At 43.3% G+C, this 25,045-nt stretch overlaps 1 protein-coding gene across 6 annotated transcripts in view; it reads left to right on the forward strand.

The window, feature by feature from the left end:
- Positions 1–2,033: 2,033 nt before the first annotated feature.
- LOC128690818 (uncharacterized) overlaps positions 2,034–25,045 on the forward strand; it is a 227,336-nt gene continuing 204,324 nt past the window's right edge. The window contains exon 1 of one of the 6 annotated variants that reach the window (XM_070088165.1): positions 2,034–2,260. Coding sequence is in view for 3 of the 6 variants with exons in the window: in XM_053779549.2 (XP_053635524.2) it covers positions 23,113–23,178 (66 nt within the window). In the remaining 3 variants the exon portion in view is untranslated. Of the gene's footprint in view, positions 2,261–22,458; positions 23,179–25,045 lie in introns of those variants that run through there. The other 5 variants (XM_070088164.1, XM_053779549.2, XR_011392369.1 and 2 more) reach the window with 5 other exon arrangements.

The raw sequence follows: 25,045 nt of genomic DNA on the forward strand, positions 1-25,045 counted from the left end.
GAGTAATGAGAGGTGTAGTCACCAGTGACCTCACATTACCTACCTACCTCTGCCCTCATCCCTCCTACTGCCTCGCCTGTCCCCTACCTACTGACTCCCTCCACTTAACCCCATATTCCCCTAATCATTACCCCCCTACATGACAAAGTGCCACATAGTTAATTCTTTCTAGGCAAAGGTTCGGATCCGTGTTGTTTAGGATATCTTTCCAGCTTGTTTCATTTAGATGGTTAATTTGATCTTACTGTATGTTTCTGCTACTGAAGCTGAATGTGGTAAAAGCATCCTCATAACTGAACTCATTATGTTGGTCATGAGCCTTGCGCATACTCGTATGTACTTCGATTACGTTGTGATCCGGGTGTGTTGTCTTTGATAATGTTATATTTCGTACCAGATAATCATTATGACTGAAAATAAATGTATTGTTCAGTCTTGTTGGTTCTACTATCTACTGACTTAAGGTTACCTGGAGGTTATTCCGGGGATCAACGCCCCCGCGGCCCGGTCCATGACCAGGCCTCCCGATGGATCAGGGCCTGATCAACTAGGCTGTTACTGCTGGCCGCACGCAGTCCAACGTACGAGCCACAGCCCGGCTGATCCGGCACTGACTTTAGGTATCTGTGCAGCTCTCTCTTGAAGGCAGCCAGGGGTTTATTGGCAATTCCCCTAATGCTTAATGGGAGGCTGTTGAACAGTTTTGGGCCCCGGACACTTATGGTGTTTTCCCTTAGTGTACCAATGGCGCCCCTCCTTTTTATTGGGGGCATTTTGCATCGCCTGCCCAGTCTTTTACTTTCGTAGGGAGTGATTTCTGTGTGCAGATTTGGGACCATTCCTTCCAGGATTTTCCAAGTGTAGATTATGATATATCTCTCCCTCCTGCGTTCCAACGAGTACAAGTCAAGTGCTTCCAAGCGTTCCCAGTAGTTAAGGTGCTTGACAGAACTTATACGTGCAGTAAAGGATCTCTGTACACTCTCTAGATCTGCGATTTCACCTGCTTTGTATGGAGATGTTAATGTACAGCAGTATTCCAGCCTAGAGAGAACAAGTGATTTGAAAAGGATCATCATGGGCTTGGCATCTCTCGTTTTGAAATGAATTTGTTGCAGAGACTTAGTACCTCATGTGTATGTGACTTGAAAAAAATACATTCGTGTATTGAAGGTGAATGAAAGGTTATCCATGAGCAATGCATCACCCCTACTGTTTTTCATATAAAAAACGCTGTTAATGGTTAGTTTTACAGTTAGACTCTCCACTCCTGCTGGAAGTCATACTCTGGAAAAAAAGGCCGTGTGTGAGAACACTCCACATCTTTTGCAAGTATTCAAATATTGGGTTAAAGGTATCGCACACTGCGATGTATTTAATGATGTTACACATTCCGCCTCCTAAAAAAAAAAAAAAACTACCTCACTACGTCGTTATCAGGACTCCCCATTGAGCTACCTTGATGGTGTCCAGCAGGCCCTTCCCACCTCTTGGCCAGGTGTGTATATATAACTAGTGACGCAGCGGCTGACGCCTCAGTGATGACCACTAGCATTCCTATTATATTTGTGTCCCCGCCAGGTGTGCTATGACCTCACCAACATATCTAATTATTGGAGTCGTAATAAAGTCTCACACAACTAATTCGTACATCATGTGCGTGATGGCTCAGGTATATAAACAATAAGTGCCAACTCAAGTATAGTTACCACGTCATCCTATCGGCGGATTGATGAATGTTCTCATTGCAGATTATTTCCATTCTTCCTTCATGTTGCTATGTTATAACTCATCCGAACGCAGAACACAACACTCACGTAATAATTACCCCTCACATCATTTACTGATTAGTGTGATGTGATCGGTACATGACATAAACAAAATTTGGCACCACTGCGCCCTGACAGTGCCGACCGTTCCTGTTAGATTTCTTTAAATTGCTGTTAAAGTTTTTTAGTGTCTGCAAGACTATGTCGTGAGCCGTCAGAAACGTAGGCCGCGTTACGCAGTAATACCTGTGTCAAGTAGGTTCACTCTGTTGTGAAGTATATGTGGGCGATGCGACGGGGATATAAACAGTGGGTGGCAACTAGTGCGTGTGTGAGGCTGCTTCCAGCTCCTGTCTGCTGCTAACAGTGGCTGTGATGCTGTCCAAGTGATTGTGTAGAGTGTTACAGCTGCATCTTCTGCAGGGGTGTGTGTGCACGTTGTGCTGTCCAAGCGATTGTGATTAGTGCTACAGCTGCACTACTGCAGGTAGGTGAGTGTTTGTACTTACCTATTTGTGGTTCGAGGGGTCGATTCGCAGCTCCTGGCCCTATATGCGTGTGCGTGTATTTATGTATACTCATAGGTACTCACTTATATGCGGTTGCGTTGGTCAAGTCTCAGCTCTTTACGCCGCCTCTTCACTGGTCGCTTCTAGGTCTACTCCTGGCTTCGAGAGCCTATCGTACCATTTCTTAAAACTATGTATGGATAATGCCTCTACCACTTCATTTTTTCACGTCTTTGTGTGTGTGTGTGTACTCACCTAGTTGTGGCTGTAGGGGTCGGTTCACAGCTCCTGGAACCGCCTCTTCACTGGCCGCTACTAGGTCACTCTTCCTATTCCATGAGCTTTATCATACCTCTTCTTAAAGCTGTGTATGGATCCCGCCTCCACTACATCACTCTCGAGACTATTCCACTTCCTGACAACTTTGAGTCTTCAACTTCCAACTGTGTCCCCTTGTTGCTGTGTCACATCTCTGGAACATCCTGTCTCTGTCCACCTTGTCGATTCCTCTCAGTATTTTATATGTTGTTATCATATCCCCCCTATCTCTCCTGTCCTCCAGTGTCGTCAGGTCGATAGGCTTCTGCACAGCCTATCCCTGCAATGACTGCTAGTTCGAGTAATAGTTTCTCCACAGGGGATGCCTTGTCAGAAAACGATTACTTGCAACTAGTAATGCCATCTCTTGTTGATGTGACATGCTGTCTGCAGAAAGACGTCTCTGTTACAGCAAGTGTTCTCACTAGAGTGTCTGTTGTTGTTCCTTGTGTTTCAGATGGTGATCCCATCCTAGTTGACAGTAATCAGTGCATTGTAAGAAGTTAGTTCTCGAGTAACTTTCACATGTTAACGTTTGTAAGTGTAGTTTCTTTATAGCTGATACCTCGTGTCACTGTGTGCGACTCAGATTGAATATCAGCATTGTTCACCGTGTTCATTTCTTTTCTCCTGTGCTTGCAGTTGAGATAGTAGATTCGTTCTCCCTTGCTCATATTGCGTGTTATAGCGTTAATTTTTTCAACCGGGGGGAGTCATCCACTCCACCGAGTTTGTTCTTTCCTCCAGTAAGGAAGAACTGTTACCTTTATTCCAGAACAAACAGCCTACTGGAAGGTTAGCCAGATGGACCTTGACTATCCAAGAGTTCAATCCCACTTTTGAACATTTACCTGGCAAGTCAAATGTAGTCGCAGATGCTTTATCGCGACACGTTAGTGTAGTTACTGCAGATCCTCCATTTACTGTCGAGGATGTCAAAAATGCCCAAAGAACCGATCCCTTGTGTTCTGGTGTGATTCGATTCCTGCTCCAGGAAGATCTTATTCTTACTGTGAAGCCACCAGTACCCTTTAGTGACTTGTAATGAGCCAAGAATTACTGTATCGAATAGTCGAGTTGAGTACTCCTAGCAGACGAATTAGTAATTCCACAGTCACTAGTGATTGTAGTTGTATCTTTTGTAGATACTCGTTCAGATCTCTCTCAGTCAAGGCATGTGTTAGCCATTGCAGAGGAATTCAATCCTCCCAGAGATGATAACCATTCTGCATACGTAAACCTTACCCTCGCAGAATTGGGTTTAAGTGTAAACAGCCTGCATAATTAGATGTCCGAGATGAATGAATTGTCAACTGTGTGTTTATTATTAGCTGATCAGTTTGTCAGAAATTTACGTGTTCACGTTCCCTCCGTATTCTGAGAATTAACAGTCTAGATTTGTGTGCACCGAATCTGCCTTTCTGTTAAACACTTCTTTGTATATAATTATTCTTCCTCAGAATCCGTAGAGTGCATGAATACAGATCGATCGATCAATTCCATCCATATTGTATAATGATTTGTTCTTATAGTTTGTAATGATTACGTTAACACCCATTACGTCAAAATCATGTTGTACCATCCATTAGTTCTAAGTTATATATGAATTTGTTATTGTATAGAATCAGCCCAGATCCGCCTGCCTGTTCAGCCTATAGTATAGTAGTGTATGTCGGGACGACATACGTAACATGACCGAGCTGTCAGCATAGTTGCTGATCCCTGTATTCCCAGTATTATATAGCATAGCATATTAGTATCATCCCTGTGCTTTAGACACGAGATCCCTCGTAGGCCTTTGGCTTTGTGTGACGTCATAGGGATACACATGGGCAGTGATCCCTCTGTCCCGTCCTCACTCGGCGGCAGACCTACAAGGCGTGAACAGGCTAGGCACCGGGCTCCATCTCTCATCTCAGTCTGACAATACACCTACCATCCTACAAGTGTGTCTACCTTATCCTACGATATCTCCATTCAAGAACCCTTACGATAGATTTTCCTTAACCTCTCCTCGTAGGACATACCCCTTAGCTCCGGGACTAATCTTGTTGCAAACCTTTGAACTTTCTCTAGTTTCCTTGCGTACTTGGGTAGGTGTGGGTTCCAAACTGATGCTGCATACTCCAATATGGACCTAACGTACACAGTGTGTCCTCACCTAGTTGAGGTTGCAGATGTCGAGTCCTAGCTCCTGGCCTCCTCTGTGTGTGTGTGTGTGTGTGTGTGTGTGTGTGTGTGTGTGTGTGTGTGTGTGTGTACTCCCCTGTATGCTTTATCGTAATCTATGTAACTGTATTTGTGTATACCTGAATAAACTCACTTATGTATGGATGCTGCCTCCACTGTATCACTCTCCAGAGTGTGTTCCCAGAAGAACCTCAGCACATTTTTAAGATGTAACATGTAATATGTGAATGGTTGATATTTATTGTGGTAGAAATTATTACATTTGTTTTACATGACAAAGCTGTCAAGTTTTATTTTACACAAAGAGTATAAGAACGCAGTTGTGAAAAGTGTTCTTGATGTAAACAAGGATAACGCTCAAAAAAAAAAAAAAAATTATAAACGTATTTTCATTGAGAGCCTTGTGGTCTGTATAGTAATATGAAGCACACACACATATGTATGATAAGGCTCTTGGAGCAGGGAGAGAGTAGACCTGGTAGCGACCAGCGAAGAGGCGGGGCCAGGATCTGTGACTCGACCCCTAGAACCACAAATAGGTGAGTACACACACACACACACACACACACACACACACACACACACACACACACACACACACACACACACATGTATAATCCACCACAGAACTGCAGGAGGCCAAGAGAGGAATATGAAGAGAGCAACAGAGCAATGGTGGACACACTTGCTGAGGTGGCAAGAAGAGCTCACTCCAGCAGAGCAAAGTTGCTGGTTATGGGGGATTTCAACCACAGGGAGATTGACTGGGAAAACCTGGGGCCACATGGGGGTCCCGAAACATGGAGAGCCAAGATGTTGGATGTGGTGCTGGAAAACCTCATGCACCAACATGTTAAGGACACTACCAGAGTGAGTGGGGAGGATGAACCAGCAAGATTGGACCTTGTGTTCACCCTGGGCAGTTCAGACATTGAGGACATCACATATGAGAGTCCCCTAGGAGCTAGTGACCATGTGGTTCTGTGCTTTGAATACATAGTAGAGTTGCATGTGAAGAGAGTAATAGGAGTTGAATGGGAAAAGCCAGACTATAAAAGAGGGGACTACACAGGTTTGAGGAACTTCCTGCAGGAGGTTCCGTGGGACAGAGAACTGGCAGGAAAGACAGTAAATGAAATGATGGAATATGTAACAACAGCATGCAAGGAGGCAGTGGAAAGGTTTATTCCCAAGGGCAACAGAAACAATGGGAAGACCAGAACACGCCCTGATTTACCCGACGGTGTAAGGAGGCAAAAACAAAGTGGAATAGAGAATGGAAAAAGTACAGAAGGCAGAGAACACAAGAAAATAGGGAGATTAGTCGCAGAGCCAGGAACGAGTACGCACAGGTGAGGAGGGAGGCCCAGCTACAGTATGAAAATAACATAGCATCGAAAGTCAAGACTGACCCAAAACTGTTGTATAGCCACATCAGGAGGAAGACAACAGTCAAAGGCCAGGTGATCAGACTGAGGACAGAAGGTGGGGAACTCACAAGAAATGATCAGGAGGTATGTGAGGAGTTAAACAGGAGATTTAAGGAAGTTTTTACAGTAGAGACAGGAAGGGCTCTGGGAAGACAGTACAGAAGGGAACATCAAGAGGGAATAGACCAACAAGTGTTGGATGACATACGAACAACCGAGGAGGAGGTGCAGAAGCTGCTAAGTGACCTTGATACCTCAAAGGCGATGGGACCGGACAACATCTCCCCATGGGTCTTTAGAGAAGGAGCAGAGATGCTGTGTGTGCCCCTAACCACAATCTTCAACACATCCCTTGAAACTGGGCAACTACCTGAGAAATGGAAGACAGCAAATGTAGTCCCCATATTTAAGAAAGGAAGCAGAAACGAGGCACTAAACTACAGACCTGTGTCTCTGACATGTATAGTATGCAAAGTCATGGAGAAGATTAACAGGAGGAGAGTGGTGGAACACCTGGAACGGAACAAGATTATAAATGAAAACCAGCATGGGTTCATGGAAGGCAAATCCTGTGTCACAAACCTTCTGGAGTTTTATGACAAGGTAACAGAAGTAAGACACGAGAGAGAGGGGTGGGTTGATTGCATTTTCCTAGACTGCAGGAAGGCCTTTGACACAGTTCCCCACAAGAGATTAGTGCAGAAGCTGGAGGATCAGGCGCATATAACAGGGAGGGCACTGCAATGGATCAGGGAATACCTGACAGGGAGGCAACAACGAGTCATGGTACGTGGAGAGGTATCACAGTGGGTGCCTGTGACGAGCGGGGTCCCACAGGGGTCAGTTCTAGGACCAGTGCTATTTTTGATATACGCGAACGACATGATGGAAGGAATAGACTCTGAAGTGTCCCTATTCGCAGATGATGTGAAGCTGATGAGAAGAATTAAATCGGATGAGGATGAGGCAGGACTGCAAAGAGACCTGGACAGGCTGGACACGTGGTCCAGAAACTGGCTTCTCGAATTCAACCCTGCCAAATGCAAAGTCATGAAGATTGGGGAGGGGCAAAGAAGACCGCAGACAGAGTATAGGCTAGGTGGACAAAGACTACAGACCTCACTCAGGGAGAAAGATCTTGGGGGGACCATAACACCGAGCACGTCACCGGAGGCACACATAACCAAATAACTGCTGCAGCATATGGGCGCCTGGCAAACCTGAGAATAGCGTTCCGATACCTTAATAAGGAATCGTTCAAGACACTGTACACTGTGTATGTTAAGCCCATACTGGAGTATGCACCACCAGTCTGGAACCCACACCTGGTCAAGCACATCAAGAAGTTAGAAAAAGTACAAAGGTTTGCAACAAGGCTAGTTCCAGAGCTCAGGGGAATGTCGTACGAGGAAAGGTTGAGGGAAATCGGACTGACGACACTGGAGGACAGAAGGGTCAGGGGAGACATGATAACGGCATACAAGATACTGCGGGGAATAGACGAGGTGGACAGAGACAGGATGTTCCAGAGAGGGGACACAGAAACAAGGGGTCACAATTGGAAGCTGAAGACTCAGACGAGTCACAGGGACGTTAGGAAGTATTTCTTCAGTCATAGAGTCGTCAGGAAGTGGAATAGCCTAGCAAGTGAAGTAATGGAGGCAGGAACCATACATAGTTTTAAGAAGAGGTATGACAAAGCTCAAGAAGCAGAGAGGGTGAGGACCTAGTAGCGACCAGTGAAGAGGCGGGGCCAGGAACTAAGTCTCGACCCCTGCAACCACAATTAGGTGAGTACAATTAGGTGAATTAGGTGAGTACACACACACACATTATATAACTGTAAGAGTAGATATGGTAAGGCGCAGGAAGCAAGAAATTAAAAATCGTTTAGTACAGCACACACAATATATATTAATGAATCTACGAACGAGTGCTTTTAAGCAATTAACAATGTACGACTGGCCGGAAATCAAACCTCCCCATTCTTTATGAGGCGTTCGATTCCCGGCCAGTCGCATTATTCCTAACTGCTTAAAACAACTCGTTCGTGGATGCATTAATATCTATACTGCTGGTGAAGACTGGTATTCCAGGCGGGAGGATATTGAAATTAATCCTGGAGCTTCCACGGCCACGTATGTGCTGGCATCAAGGGTGACATGTTTAGTGGTACTGGGCACCCGATGTTTGAAGCATTGATGGCCCAGTGGATTAAGGCAGTTTGGAATTTTGCCGAGCTTCTCTTGAGGTGTGCTAAAGGATTTTTATATTTATGAGGATATAAACCACCATATTTAGTGCCAACATCTTTATCCATACTTTTCGGAGGCCTCAATATCCCATCATCAGTGCTATAAAAGATCCAAGGCTGTGAACTCCCTAGAAATTATACATACAAGGTGATGTCGTGTTTAAACCAAATATATATATATATATATATATATATATATATATATATATATATATATATATATATATATATATATGAGGCGACTAAAATGCCGGGAGCAATGGGCTAGTAACCCCTTCTCCTGTATACAATTACTAAAAAAGAGAAGAAGAAAAACTTTATAAAACTGGGTTGCTTAAATGTGCGTGGATGTAGTGCGGATGACAAGAAACAGATGATTGCTGAGGTTATGAATGAAAAGAAGTTGGATGTCCTGGCCCTAAGCGAAACAAAGCTGAAGGGGGTAGGAGAGTTTCAGTGGGAGGAAATAAATGGGATTAAATCTGGAGTATCTGAGAGAGTTAGAGCAAAGGAAGGGGTAGCAGTAATGTTAAATGATCAGTTATGGAAGGAGAAAAGAGAATATGAATGTGTAAATTCAAGAATTATGTGGATTAAAGTAAAGGTTGGATGCGAGAAGTGGGTCATAATAAGCGTGTATGCACCTGGAGAAGAGAGGAATGCAGAGGAGAGAGAGAGATTTTGGGAGATGTTAAGTGAATGTATAGGAGCCTTTGAACCAAGTGAGAGAGTAATTGTGGTAGGGGACTTGAATGCTAAAGTAGGAGAAACTTTTAGAGAGGGTGTGGTAGGTAAGTTTGGGGTGCCAGGTGTAAATGATAATGGGAGCCCTTTGATTGAACTTTGTATAGAAAGGGGTTTAGTTATAGGTAATACATATTTTAAGAAAAAGAGGATAAATAAGTATACACGATATGATGTAGGGCGAAATGACAGTAGTTTGTTGGATTATGTATTGGTAGATAAAAGACTGTTGAGTAGACTTCAGGATGTACATGTTTATAGAGGGGCCACAGATATATCAGATCACTTTCTAGTTGTAGCTACACTGAGAGTAAAAGGTAGATGGGATACAAGGAGAATAGAAGCATCAGGGAAGAGAGAGGTGAAGGTTTATAAACTAAAAGAGGAGGCAGTTAGGGTAAGACACAAACAGCTATTGGAGGATAGATGGGCAAATGAGAGCATAGGCAATGGGGTCGAAGAGGTATGGGGTAGGTTTAAAAATGTAGTGTTAGAGTGTTCAGCAGAAGTTTGTGGTTACAGGAAAGTGGGTGCAGGAGGGAAGAGGAGCGATTGGTGGAATGATGATGTAAAGAGAGTAGTAAGGGAGAAAAAGTTAGCATATGAGAAGTTTTTACAAAGTAGAAGTGATGCAAGGAGGGAAGAGTATATGGAGAAAAAGAGAGAAGTTAAGAGAGTGGTGAAGCAATGTAAAAAGAGAGCAAATGAGAGAGTGGGTGAGATGTTATCAACAAATTTTGTTGAAAATAAGAAAAAGTTTTGGAGTGAGATTAACAAGTTAAGAAAGCCTAGAGAACAAGTGGATTTGTCAGTTAAAAATAGGAGAGGAGAGCTATTAAATGGAGAGTTAGAGGTATTGGGAAGATGGAAGGAATATTTTGAGGAATTGTTAAATGTTGATGAAGATAGGGAAGCTGTGATTTCGTGTATAGGGCAAGGAGGAATAACATCTTGTAGGAGTGAGGAAGAGCCAGTTGTGAGTTTGGGGGAAGTTCGTGAGGCAGTAGGTAAAATGAAAGGGGGTAAGGCAGCCGGGATTGATGGGATAAAGATAGAAATGTTAAAAGCAGGTGGGGATATAGTTTTGGAGTGGTTGGTGCAATTATTTAATAAATGTATGGAAGAGGGTAAGGTACTTAGGGATTGGCAGAGAGCATGCATAGTTCCTTTGTATAAAGGCAAAGGGGATAAAAGAGAGTGCAAAAATTATAGGGGGATAAGTCTGTTGAGTGTACCTGGTAAAGTGTATGGTAGAGTTATAATTGAAAGAATTAAGAGTAAGACGGAGAATAGGATAGCAGATGAACAAGGAGGCTTTAGGAAAGGTAGGGGGTGTGTGGACCAGGTGTTTACAGTGAAACATATAAGTGAACAGTATTTAGATAAGGCTAAAGAGGTCTTTGTGGCATTTATGGATTTGGAAAAGGCGTATGACAGGGTGGATAGGGGGGCAATGTGGCAGATGTTGCAAGTGTATGGTGTAGGAGGTAGGTTACTGAAAGCAGTGAAGAGTTTTTACGAGGATAGTGAGGCTCAAGTTAGAGTATGTAGGAAAGAGGGAAATTTTTTCCCAGTAAAAGTAGGCCTTAGACAAGGATGTGTGATGTCACCGTGGTTGTTTAATATATTTATAGATGGGGTTGTAAGAGAAGTAAATGCGAGGGTCTTGGCAAGAGGCGTGGAGTTAAAAGATAGAGAATCACACACAAAGTGGGAGTTGTCACAGCTGCTCCTTGCTGATGACACTGTGCTCTTGGGAGATTCTGAAGAGAAGTTGCAGAGATTGGTGGATGAATTTGGTAGGGTGTGCAAAAGAAGAAAATTAAAGGTGAATACAGGAAAGAGTAAGGTTATGAGGATAACAAAAAGATTAGGTGATGAAAGATTGAATATCAGATTGGAGGGAGAGAGTATGGAGGAGGTGAACGTATTCAGATATTTGGGAGTGGACGTGTCAGCGGATGGGTCTATGAAAGATGAGGTGAATCATAGAATTGATGAGGGAAAAAGAGTGAGTGGTGCACTTAGGAGTCTGTGGAGACAAAGAACTTTGTCCTTGGAGGCAAAGAGGGGAATGTATGAGAGTATAGTTTTACCAACGCTCTTATATGGGTGTGAAGCGTGGGTGATGAATGTTGCAGCGAGGAGAAGGCTGGAGGCAGTGGAGATGTCATGTCTGAGGGCAATGTGTGGTGTGAATATAATGCAGAGAATTCGTAGTTTGGAAGTTAGGAGGAGGTGCGGGATTACCAAAACTGTTGTCCAGAGGGCTGAGGAAGGGTTGTTGAGGTGGTTCGGACATGTAGAGAGAATGGAGCGAAACAGAATGACTTCAAGAGTGTATCAGTCTGTAGTGGAAGGAAGGCGGGGTAGGGGTCGGCCTAGGAAGGGTTGGAGGGAGGGGGTAAAGGAGGTTTTGTGTGCGAGGGGCTTGGACTTCCAGCAGGCATGCGTGAGCGTGTTTGATAGGAGTGAATGGAGACAAATGGTTTTTAATACTTGACGTGCTGTTGGAGTGTGAGCAAAGTAACATTTATGAAGGGATTCAGGGAAACCGGCAGGCCGGACTTGAGTCCTGGAGATGGGAAGTACAGTGCCTGCACTCTGAAGGAGGGGTGTTAATGTTGCAGTTTAAAAACTGTAGTGTAAAGCACCCTTCTGGCAAGACAGTGATGGAGTGAATGATGGTGAAAGTTTTTCTTTTTCGGGCCACCCTGCCTTGGTGGGAATCAGCCGGTGTGATAATAAAAAAAATAATATATATATATATATATATATGTATATATATATATATATATATATATACATATATATATATAGTTCAGAAATATATAGAATAGTTAAAAAATCTTATTCAAGGGAAGCACAAAACACGTAAGAGCTACCTATACAGTGCCTGGAGGGTTAGGAAGCATTCAGGTTTTATCCAACTAAGGAAAGGACAGGTTAAATTCTTTGCGTTAAGAGCACCTTCACCGTCATCCAAGAACCTTCCTTGACGGGAAAGTATTAACTCAAGCTGCCTCTGCCCCTACAAGCTTGACATATTAGTTGGTTAGTTTTGTTTCAAGCTTATCAGTTACATTAAAGGGTCAGTGAAACTGTGTGCCACACCTTCACCACCGGTCAAAAATGCCTTAATCCCTAAAAGAGGGATTAAGGCAAGTTCTCAGGGTATGTATAATGGTATAATGAAAGACACCCGCAGTGGCCACTTTATGAAATACACCCTTCTAGTACTGGGTAGATGTTCTTCTTTCCCTTTTGCATAGAGTCAACAAGGTGCTGGTAACATTCCTTAGAGATCCTTATCCATGTTGACGTGATAGCATCACGCAGTTGCTGCAGATTTGTTGGCCTCACATCTATGCTGTGAATATTCCGGTCTACCACATCCCAAAAGTTTACGCCATATTCTGACCCTACCATCAGCATGTCGCAGCAGAAATAGCGATTCGTCAGGTCAAGGCAACGTTTTTCCAGTATTTATCCGCCTAGTTTTGGTGAGCCAGTGCCGAATGTAGCCTGTTTTCTCTTAGCTGACAAGAGAGGAACCCGGTGTGGTCTGCTGCTGTAGCCACTTCAAGATTTGACGTGTGCGTTCAGAGATCCTCTTCTGCATATCACTGTTGTAAGGTGTGGTTATTTGTGTTACTATCGCCTCCTTGTCAGCTTGAACCAATCTGGCTATTCTCCTCTGACATCATTAAGAAAGCGTTTTCGCTCCAGTACTGCCGCTCACATCATTCTCTGTAAACTCTTAGAAACTGTTGTGCGTGAAAATCAAGATCAGCAGTTTATGAGATAAATCACCCCGTCTGGCACCAACAATCATTCCTCGGTTAAGGCCCAGGCCGGGAGAATACCGGCGAATCTAAAAAAAAAAAAAAAAAACAGTGCCGGGTCACCAACTGGATACGACCCGGGCCGGACAATACCGGGGAACCACATCGAATCAAACTGAAGTCACTTACATCACGTTTATTCTTCATTCTGATGTTTGATCTGAACAACTATTGAACCTCTTGACTATGTCTGCATGTTCTTAGACAATGAGGTGGTGCCACATGATTGCTTTATTAGATATTTGTATTAACGAGCAGGTGTACCTAACAGAGTGGCCACTGAGTGTACATCTCTCGGTGTATATACCATTAAACTCTTAGTCTTGGAATCGAAAGTGACACTACATGTTACTATAATCAAAGCTAACGCTAAACACTCAAGGGTCATATAGAAACGACCCTGTTTTCCTGGGCACCACCAGCCATCTCCTGCCGGGCACCTGAGTACCAGCCCTACTCTACTGACACTGCTGCCACCGGCACATCTCGCTCCGACACAACCTCCTGCAGTACTTCTGCACAGCACGCTCCAGAGTGGACGGGCCACTCACCTCTGCATTCCCACCTCCTACTCTACCCTCCCAACCTCTTCCATTTTTCCAGCCCTCCCCTCCCTCTTCCTTCCCATCCTTACCTACCCTCAGGTCAGAAAACTTCGAACTTCGACACCTCCAGAACGTCTGATGACGGGACACTGATACCTCCGGTACGTCTGATGACGGGACACTGACACCTCCAGAACGTCTGTTGATGGGACACTGACACCTCCAGAACGTCTAATGACGGGACACTGACACCTCCAGAACGTCTGTTGATGGGACACTGACACTTCCGGAACGTCTGTTGACGGGACACTGACACTTCCGGAACGTCTGTTGACGGGACACTGATACCTCCAGAACGTCTGATGACGGGACACTGACACCTCCAGAACGTCTGATGACGGGACACTGACACCTCCAGAACGTCTGATGACGGGACACTGACACTTCCGGAACGTCTGATGACGGGACACTGACACTTCCGGAACGTCTGTTGACGGGACACTGACACTTCCGGAACGTCTGTTGACGGGACACTGATACCTCCAGAACGTCTGATGATGGGACACTGACACCTCCAGAACGTCTGATGACGGGACACTGACACCTCCAGAACGTCTGATGACGGGACACTGACACCTCCAGAACGTCTGATGACAGGACACTGACACTTCCGGAACGTCTGATGACGGGACACTGACACCTCCGGTACGTCTGATGACGGGACACTGACACCTCCGGTACGTCTGATGATGGGACATTGACACCTCCGGCACGTCTGATGATGGGACATTGACACCTCCGGTACGTCTGATGGCGGGACACTGACACCTCCAGAACGTCTGATGACGGGACACTGACACCTCCAGAACGTCTGACTAAAGATTCTCTTACTAGCTTTGATATTACTAGTCATTATGTATATATTATGTTTATCCTATATGATGCTTTGAAATTTATACTATCAGCAATGCATAAAATGTGTTAAAGATAGCTTTTGCAGATGTAAGCACTTTGTATATAAGGTGGAATATATCTCCCTTGATGTTTACGCATTGAGTGCAACAATGTATACACTTAGAGGGATGTATACCTCAGTACTTCACTTACAGTTTACTTGACTCTCTATATTAGGGCTTAAGTATCCTTGACTGGTGGGGTGGTGACCTGCTGCAGTCTTCAACACCCTCGTGTAGTAATTACGCTTTAAATCTAATATACCAACCAACCAAATGGAGGCTACAAAAAAAAAAAAACTGAATGTGTAGGTTGAGTGAAACGTTCTCAGTGTCAGCATCCTTATGCTCCTCTACTTGCCTTGAGTCTCCCTGAAGGGAGTTCCGGGGGTCACCGCCCCCGCGGGTCGGTCCATGACTAGGCCTCACGGTGGATCAGGGTCTGATCAATCAGGCTGTTACTGCTGGCCACACGCAGTCGAACGTACGAACCACAGTCTGGATGGTCAGGCACTGACTTTAGGTGTCTGTCCACTCCCCTCTTGAAAACAGCCAGGGGTCTATTGGTAATCCTTATGTATGATTGGATGCTGTTGAACAACCTTGGGGCCCCTTACACTTATTGTGTTTTCTCTCGGTGTACTCACGGCACCTTTGCTTTTCAGTGGGGGATACTGCACTCTGTCGAGTCTTGCTTTCATTTGTAATTATTTGTATGTGTAGATTTGGGACCAATTCTCTAGGGCCTTCAAACGTTCCCAGTAATTGAGGTGCTTTACTGAAACTATACTACGTGTAAAAGGTCCTTTGTACATTCTCCAGATTTGTGTTTTCTTTTGCCTTGAAGGGGATGTTGGTGTACAGCAGTATTCATCCTAGACAGAACAAGTGACTTAAAGATCATCATTGGCTTGGCATCCCTCGTTTTCAAGGTTCTCATTATCCATTCTATCATTTTCCTCGAGGTTGTGTTTATGACACTGTTGTGTCCTTTAAGGTGAGGCTCTATGACATCACTCCTAAGACCTTCACATTAGTTTTTCGTTCCACTACCTGGAGTTTACCTGGAGAGAGTTCCGGGGGTCAACGCCCCCGCGGCCCGGTCTGTGACCAGGCCTACTGGTGGATCAGAGCCTGATCAACCAGGCTGTTACTGCTGGCTGCACGCAATCCAACGTACGAGCCACAGCCCGGCTGGTCAGGTACCGACTTTAGGTGCTAGTCCAGTGCCAGCTTGAAGACTGCCAGGGGTCTATTGGTAATCCCCCTTATGTATGCTGGGAGGCAGTTGAACAGTCTCAGGCCCCTGACACTTATTGTATTGTCTCTTAACGTGCTAGTGACACCCCTGCTTTTCACTGGGGGGATGTTGCATCGTCTGCCGAGTCTTTTGCTTTCGTTGTGAGTGATTTTCGTGTACAAGTTCGGTACTAGTCCCTCTAGGATTTTCCAGGTGTATATAATCATGTATCTCTCCCGCCTGCGTTCCAGGGAGTACAGGTTCAGGAAATTAAAGCGCTCCCAGTAATTGAGATGTTTTATCTCTGTTATGCGCGCCGTGAAGGTTCTCTGTACATTTTCTAGGTCAGCAATTTCACCTGCCTTGAAAGGTGCTGTTAGTGTGCAGCAATATTCCAGCCTAGATAGAACAAGCGACCTGAAGAGTGTCATCATGGGCTTGGCATCCCTAGTTTTGAAGGTTCTCATTATCCATCCTGTCATTTTTCTAGCAGATGCGATTGATACAATGTTATGGTCCTTGAAGGTGAGATCCTCCGACATGATCACTCCCAGGTCTTTGACGGTGGGTTTTCGCTCTATTTTGTGGCCAGAATTTGTTTTGTACTCTGATGAAGTTTTAATTTCCTCATGTTTACCATATCAGAGTAATTGAAATTTCTCATCGTTGAACTTCATATTGTTTTCTGCAGCCCATTGAAAGATTTGGTTGATGTCTGCCTGGAGCCTTGCAGTGTCTGCAATGGAAGACACTGTCATGCAGATTCGGGTGTCATCTGCAAAGGAAGACACGGTGCTGTGGCTGACATCCTTGTCTATGTCAGATATGACGATGAGAAACAAGATGGGAGCGAGTACTGTGCCTTGTGGAACAGAGCTTTTCACCCTAGCCGCCTCAGACTTTACTCTGTTAACTACTACTCTTTGTGTTCTGTTTGTGAGGAAATTATAGATCCATCTACCAACTTTTCCTGTTATTCCTTTAGCACGCATTTTGTGCGCTATTACGCCATGGTCACACTTGTCGAAGGCTTTTGCAAAGTCTGTATATATTACATCTGCATTCTTTTTGTCTTCTAGTGCATCTAGGACCTTGTCGTAGTGATCCAGTAGTTGGGACAGACAGGAGCGACTTGCTCTAAACCCATGTTGCCCTGGGTTATGTAATTGATGGGTATCTAGATGGGTGGCGAACTTGCTTCTTAGGACCCTTTCAAAGATTTTTATGATATGGGATGTTAGTGCTATCGTTCTGTAGCTCTTTGCTATTGCTTTACTGCCCCCTTTGTGGAGTGGTGCTATGTCTGTTGTTTTTAGTAACTGTGGGACGTCCCCCGTGTCCATGCTCCCTCTCCATAGGATGGTAAAAGCTCGTGATAAGGGCTTCTTGCAGTTCTTGATGAACACGGAGTTCCATGAGTCTGGCCCTGGGGCAGAGTGCATGGGCATGTCATTTATCGCCTGTTCGAAGTCATTTGGCGTCAGGATAACATCAGATAGGCTTGTGTTAACCAAATTCTGTGGCTCTCTCATAAAAAGTTCATTTTGATCTTCGACTCTCAGTCTGGTTAGCGGCTTGCTAAAAACTAAGTCATACTGGGACTTGAGTAGCTCACTCATTTCCTTGCTGTCATCTGTGTAGGACCCATCTTGTTTAAGTACGGGCCCAATACTGGATGTTGTTCTCGACTTTGATTTGGCATAAGAAAAGAAATAGTTTGGGTTTCTTTCGATATCATTTATGGAGTCCTGACCTCGATTATGTTGTGATCTGAATATATTGTTTTTGATATGGTGACATTTCGTATCAGATCATCATTGTTAGTGAAGATGAGGTCTAGTGTATTCTCCAGTCTAGTAGGCTCTATTATTTGCTAGCCGGGTCAGCATATGGAGAAGACCCGGGCCGGAAGTACCGGCAAACCTCTAATGAATGAATGAATCTATTATTTGCTGGTTTAAGTTGAATTTTGTGCAGACATTTAAAAGTTCGTGTAAGTATGAGTTCTCGTCAGAGCTGCCTCCTTGTGTTATCATTATGTGGTAGATGCTGGGAAATACTAAGAATATCCTAAGGGATTTAAAAAAAACTACAATTGCAATTTGTGAGTGTCCATTATTCTATGAGAGCTAAATAGGGGTAATTGAGGATGGGAGGGGTCATGGGGGAGAGGAAACACGTAGGTGAAGTTCATAAATAAAACATAGTGGAGGGAGTGAAGCCACATTGTGTTAGGGTCCCATCCCATCACTTGAGTTTCAGTCCTGAAGCATATCACGTACTGGGGAAGTACTGTGTCACCGGCATCTTCAGTCTTGAAGTATATCACGCACTGGGGAAGTACTGTGTCACCGGTACCTTCAGTCTTGAAGCATATCACGCACTGGGGAAGTACTGTGTCACCGGCATCTTCAGTCTTGAAGTATATCACGCACTGGGGAAGTACTGTGTCACCGGTACCTTCAGTTTTGAAGCATATCACGCACTGAAGAAGTACTGTGTCACCGGTACCTTCAGTCTTGAAGCATATCACGCACTGAAGAAGTACTGTGTCACCGGTACCTTCAGTCTTGAAGCATATCACGCACTGAAGAAGTACTGTGTCACCGGTACATAATGCAATCGTCCAGGCACTTGCGTTTCCTTATACGTATGCTGATAACTAATTGCAACTGCCAGGTGCAAATTGATATTTGAAAACACGATACAAAAAGGTCATACAGTCATATTTTAGTGCCCGCTTTCCGTTCTTAATATAATAAACAATAAAAACCTTGTATGTGCTGGATTACAGTGACTTCATTTACTTGTTTTTCTAAGATTTTGGGGGTTTAAATGCAAGAATTTCAAAATTATGTAAACTGTATATGAATACATGAATTCAAAAGCACATTATCATTATACTAATGCGGAGATATTAAATGTGGTGTATGCAGTAACAAAAACATTCTTAACGTAAATTCATTATATTTATGTATAACAAAAATAAATTTCCAGTCTTGCAAACATATTTACATCATAGTTTTCAGACGTTTTCTGTGGGTTTCAGTATGGTTCTCTGGCACCAGTGTCTAGCAGTAGTCGAACATCAAACTGATGGTCAGGTTTCTGACTTCTCTTCTTCATAATGGCTGTCTGGGTGACATCGTTCATCGTGGGGATCTATTTTACAAAACTAAGTTCAGGTTTGAATTCATCATCCCCAAATTAGTTAGAAACTGTTTTGAATGTGAACTGAAACCAATTTGATGGAAATGATTTAACGTCTGATATGAAGATAGATATTTCATCAGTCATCTTGAACACCTCAGACATGATATCCGCTGGGAATGATATACTGGCCCGGCTAGTTAGACGCTCATTAAGTGTCCTTGCACCATGAAAACAATTTGTCGGGACCCAGAGGCTTATTTTTCTTTAATTTGTGTACCTGTTTGATAACTACGTCCCTAGTGACTGTGATATTACTCTGTTTTCTTCAGGCCTTTTATAATTATTAATTACCATGAGTCTTATGTGAAGACCGACAGGAAATAACTGTTGAAAGAGAGCACGTTTCCTGTTCATTATCAGTAAGTTGATAATGAGCATTATCGGTAAGCTTGGTTGGTAGCAGCCTCACCTACCACACAGAGTCCGGGGAGCGATTTCTGGCACGAGTGGAAACGTTGGACATGTTTCCTTACACTTGCCCGTATTCACCTTACAGTAAGTACCTGGGTGTAAGGTAACTGTTGTGGGTAGCATCCGGGGGGGGGGATTAAAGATCATAGTGGAGAGAAGACAGGCAGTCCTCATGGACTTTATTAGGTTATCCTGGGTTACTAACCCTCCAGGTTAATAATCCTAAGAAAATCGTCATCAATAATGTCTTGTAACTAATAATTTCCCGTAATTGATTTATTGGTATGAAAATTATTTAATAAATTATATGTACAATCAAAATAATTACTTCCATTTTGGGTATACAAAGGCAAACAGAAATGATGTGACATAAGAAACAGAAATAAATATATAATCAAGGCAGAAAATTCAAAAACCTACTGTCAGCTTAAGAATCAGTTGAAGAACTTGACTCAATATTCTTTCCTTCCATATCATTGATGATTGTCTCACTTCAGATAAGAATGTTGGAATATTGAGGCAGTGTAGGCTGTGTGTAAGAGGCGGGTTTATACTTTACTTTAGTTAGTTGTCATTATTACTTAAATGAAGTAGGCGAGCGACATGGCCCTTCATAACTTGTTAATTTATTCTTTCAGCTTAGATAACTTGGTCAATAAAACTTGTGGCTAAATCAGATTCAGCAAATATATGCATAAATAAAATGATCTGATAATCATCTAATGTGTCAAGTTCTTTACAGTGGTATATAACGTGTTTCAACACACACCAACAGCAATAAGATCAAATTTGTTCCGATTTTTAACCCGGAGGGTTAGCCACCCAGGATTACCCAAGAAAGTCTGTGTCATCGAGGACTGTCTGTCTGTTTCCATTGGGGTCCTCCAGTATTGTGTCCCAGGATGCGACCCACACCAGTCGACTAACACCCAGGTACCTAATTGCTGGGAGGTGAATAGGTACAGAAGGTTTAAGGAAACATGCCCAGTGTTTTCACCCGGCCGGGAATTTAACCACGGACACTGAGTGTGTCTGTGGTTGTAAACATGAGAGTATTTATCTGCTTCTATGTGATGACACTTAGCTGATGGTCCAAGTCGGCTGGAAACGTCGTCCTAAGTTTTATTCTTATATATGCGGGTTATGTATGAGTTGTTCGTCACAGTATTAAGCCTTTTTATTTTTTTTATTTAAGTTTTATATCTGCACCAGAAAGCAAATCCCAACAGCTGTTTCCCAGTGAATATATAAACTATATTTTGGTCAATTTTCAGATGAATTCCATATCAACTAGAGCAATATAATGATTCTTGACGTATAATTAATGATCCCACTGACTGTTCAAGCATTGGTTTTATTCTTCAGTATTCTTGACCGCTCAACCTTCAGTTTTAAAACTTTATTCGTTATCATTTCTGTCATTAAATGAAGACAATCCTTCACGCATATACCTCACTTTATCTTCATCTAGACAACTATTATCAAAGTAGTATCGTAATAAGCATTTTTCATAACTTCGGTTATTATGCATATCTAGCCGTTGTAACATTCTCAAAGAAGCTTTGAAATCATTTCAGTTTTGGCTCCCAAGGAATATATATTCATTAAAGTGAGCCAAAATATAGACAAAGGGCTGCCTGAATTTTCAAATTTCTTAAATGCTTGATCAGTATATGTGAACAACTTTGAGCTTGCTTCCAGATCATCATAAATCGTATATCTATTGAATTTCTTAGAATTTTTAGCTCCTGCTGCAACCCTAGACCCCTCAAGGAAGGCTCCTTGACGCTGGTGAGGGGCTCTTGATCTAGGGAATTGGATCTGTGCTCCAGTTCCCTGAATTAAGCCTGAATGCCTTCCATCCCCCCATAGGCGCTGTATAATCCTACGGATTTAGTGCTTCCCCCTTGATTATAATAATAATAATGCAACCCTAGAGAATCTGAGAATCGCTCTTTTAATCCACTTTAAACGAAGTCATTGTCAGCACCTTAAAAAAATTTTTTTTCTTTTAAGCAGAGACCAGAAGTCAGAGTAGCGGTGTTTAGCGTAGCTTCATATCACTGAACGTTCAACTTACTAGAAAGGCGTCCGATTGAGACGTTAAAACATACAGGAACAAATCAAGAAGGATAGCAATAAGGTGATGAAAACATTTGCCCAGGGTAGCAATATAGATTAGCCAAATTAAGATTTATGAAGGATATAAAAAAATAACTGATTCACTAATAGTTTAAGACGAGTGAAACTGTGCCAAGTAGTGTCACGGAAGCAACTAGTGCAGATAACATTAAAAACAGATTTGACATACTTAAATGAGAATGGTTGAGCGTGAGTATTAGACCGTCCTAGTTCGCATGGGCTGATAGGCCTGTTGCAGTACTCCTTTGTTCTCTTGTTCTGACATTTCTCAGAATAAGTGAGAGCAGTGGAGGTAAAGGATAGCGAATGACTGAGAGTGCAAAAATGTATTGGAAAATAAGAGAATGGGAGGGGAAAAGTGGGATAGTTATGTGGGTGCTCGTGGCTTGGTTGGTACTATTTTTACTTCACACACTGGAGGGAGAGCAGGATCGATCCCTGGCAAGGGTGAAACGTTGGGCATATTTTCTAACACTTTCTGTCTCTGTTCGCCTAGCAGTATGTAAGTACCTGGATATTGCCGACTGCCGTGGGTTGCATCTTGGGGGAGAAGGCTACAGGGCCATAATGGAAAATAAGACTGACGATTCCCGATGGCTAACCCTCCGGGTTAAGAATCTGAACAAAATCTTATATTATCTTTGGTAAATGGGTGGGATTATATAAGAGAGCAGATGGCTGGAGGTGTTATCACCACGGGAAAGTGGTGTCTCAGTCACACCCTCACCTGGGTGGTAGTACTGACAATTCTTCCTCCATACCACAAGACCTTCACACAGCAATTTTGAGGTGCGATGTTTGTTGCACCTGTTGAGATGATAGGGTGATATCATATAGTGAGTAGAATGTCAGTCAAGTGTTAGTGAGTCACAGATTACCGCCTCTACCTGGACACCAGACCATGGCACGTACTAGGTAGTGGTGACCTCTGGTGCCAAGATGTGGTGGTGGCAGATGGCGCCACAGGAGACGGTGGTACACTGGCCCCATTGCACACGGAGGGCCACATCACATATAAACACACGGGCCGTCGTGGCCCACCTGTCTCACATTGCTTGTGTTTTAAACCTTCACTACGGGTCTCACGCTCTTGCAGAAGATCCTCCAGATCCTCAAGTCTTCAGGAGGACCTCTGCAGCCCCCAGACTCGAGATGTGAGGATCGTTCTGGAGTATTTGAACTAACACCAGGGGCGTCTTGGGCTTTCTGGGAGGCCCTAACCACACAGGGACGCAGTGGGCACCCCACCAGAGAATTACCTCTGTCTCGCTCAGCTTCAACTGATAGTGTGCCCCGAGGTCCCCAGGAGAACATAAGGACTTCTAGATCCTTTTCCAACAGTCCTGTGTTTCGTCGTTGTGTGTGGGCCTCTCCCGTTGTGTTAGAGACGCAGGAGGCCGCCTCGGCTATACAGTCCGGTCGTCGAAGTTCTCCGCCTTGTCTCGTGAACTATCTTGAGGATAACACTGAACGCTCACCTTCACCAACAGTGCCCACATTACCTGTCAGCGAACCTTTGTCTTGCTTAAGGTTTTGCCCTTCGCGAGAAATGAATCAACCATCCGCCAAGTTGTCAAGAGTGAGCTTCGACATGCAGCAGAGACCGAATTCTGAGGTATCTGTAAAGAGTATTAATTAAGGATGTAGGTGTTACAATTAATGTGTTGGTTTCTTACCCTTAACGCAGTGCGTTACATCCAGACCTCAGACCAAGTTACAAGTACATCATATATTAAAGTTCTGTCACACACAACACGATACATTATTTACTTTTCATTATATATATAAATAACTGGTCATGGTAATTTGTATAAAACCAGCAGTTTGCCGTCGAAGCTACTAGTGTATGCGCCCCATACCCATCCTGTGGGTGGTAACGCAAGAGCTTATGGATGTACAACAGACTAATTGCCTAACAGGTATAAAAGTTTGTCTTCTTTTTTAGGGCACTTGCTCAGAATATTTTCATTAATAATGTAAGTTATATATCATATAGGTTAATGTACTATCTCCATATTCTTCAGTGTACATTGTTCAGCATGTTTATATGGCTAAATGCCTCTTGAACTCTACATTTAACGTGTCGTTGTCTATGTACATTATATAACAAACATCCAGAGGTACCTGTAACCAAGCCTAAATTGACTTCCACTTTTTGCCAGTTTTTAACATTAAAAATATGTTTATTTACCTTGACAGCATCACAGTGGGTTATAGAGCTACACAAGCTTTTTAATTGTATTTCTGTGACTTTCAGATTCATTACTTAACTCTCCCCTAATAGTCCTAATGTTTGACACACACCAATGTTATATTCGACTTTTTTCACGGAAGCTTCTTTTGCTATTTCATCAGTCATGTAGAATATGTCAGTGTTGTACATCAGAGAGTTGTACATTAAGTCCTTTCTTAATTTTAAATATCTAAGCTTAGCTTATCCAGTGAGCTTGCTGGTAGTTATTATGGGAACCAAGTTCACTCAATATTATATATATGCAGTAGACCGTCGTTTAACACGGAAGTTACGTTCCTGAAAACACTGTTAGACAAAACCGTGTTAAACAAACTGAAGAACTTATGGGAAAAACAGGGTTACGTTCCTGGGAGCCCCCAGAAAGCCAAACAACTTTTTTTTTAGACCTCCAGATCTTACAAGAATAAAAGGAATATGTAATTGTAGTTTATTGTCGTGATGTAATATGTTGTTTTTACTGCTTAAGACTACAAATACAACAGAAATAATAGTATTTCTTACCTTAAATTGTGGGTGCTGGTGTTTGTGGATGATTGTGAAGAAAGTGGAGAGTTATGCTGTGGCCCTACTGGGCTGAGGTGGATGGTAGAGGTTCTGGTACTGAAGTTGATGGTCGTACTGGAGTGTGCATAAATCAGTCAAATCATAAGTCAAGTCAGTAAGTCAATGAGTCAAGTCAGTAAGTCAATTCAGTAAGTCAGTGAGTCAGTCAAGTCAGTCAAGTCATTCAGTAAGTCAGTCAAATCATTCAGTAAATCAGTCCAGTCATTCAGTCAGTCAGTCAAGTTGGGGGGGTAGGGGTGGCTGATGCTGGCAGGGGATGGCTGTAGCCCATCCCGCCCCACGGGCGACCAGCGCTCAAAAAAATTTCGAATACCACAACCGTGTTAAACTAATTTTACGAAGTGTTAAACAAAAATATGCCGCAAGTCTTCAATCATGCTATAACGAAAACGTGCAAGACAAAACCGTGTTAAACGATGGTCTACTGTATAACAGTTCAGTGTGTAAGGTAGAAACCCAAGTGTTGACGTTAATGAAGCCACAGTACTGAAATGTTTATCTTTGAGTGTCCTAATACACTTAGGCATCCTCCTAGAAGAAGGTTTACCTGGAGTTTACCTGAAGAGCATTTTGGGGGTCTTATCAACCAGGCTGTTACTGCTGGCCGCACGCAAGGTGACATGAACCACAGCCCGGGTGGTCAGGTACTGATTTTAGGTGCCTG

Source organism: Cherax quadricarinatus, chromosome 24 (genome assembly GCF_038502225.1).
Source record: "Cherax quadricarinatus isolate ZL_2023a chromosome 24, ASM3850222v1, whole genome shotgun sequence".
NCBI lineage: Eukaryota > Metazoa > Arthropoda > Malacostraca > Decapoda > Parastacidae > Cherax > Cherax quadricarinatus.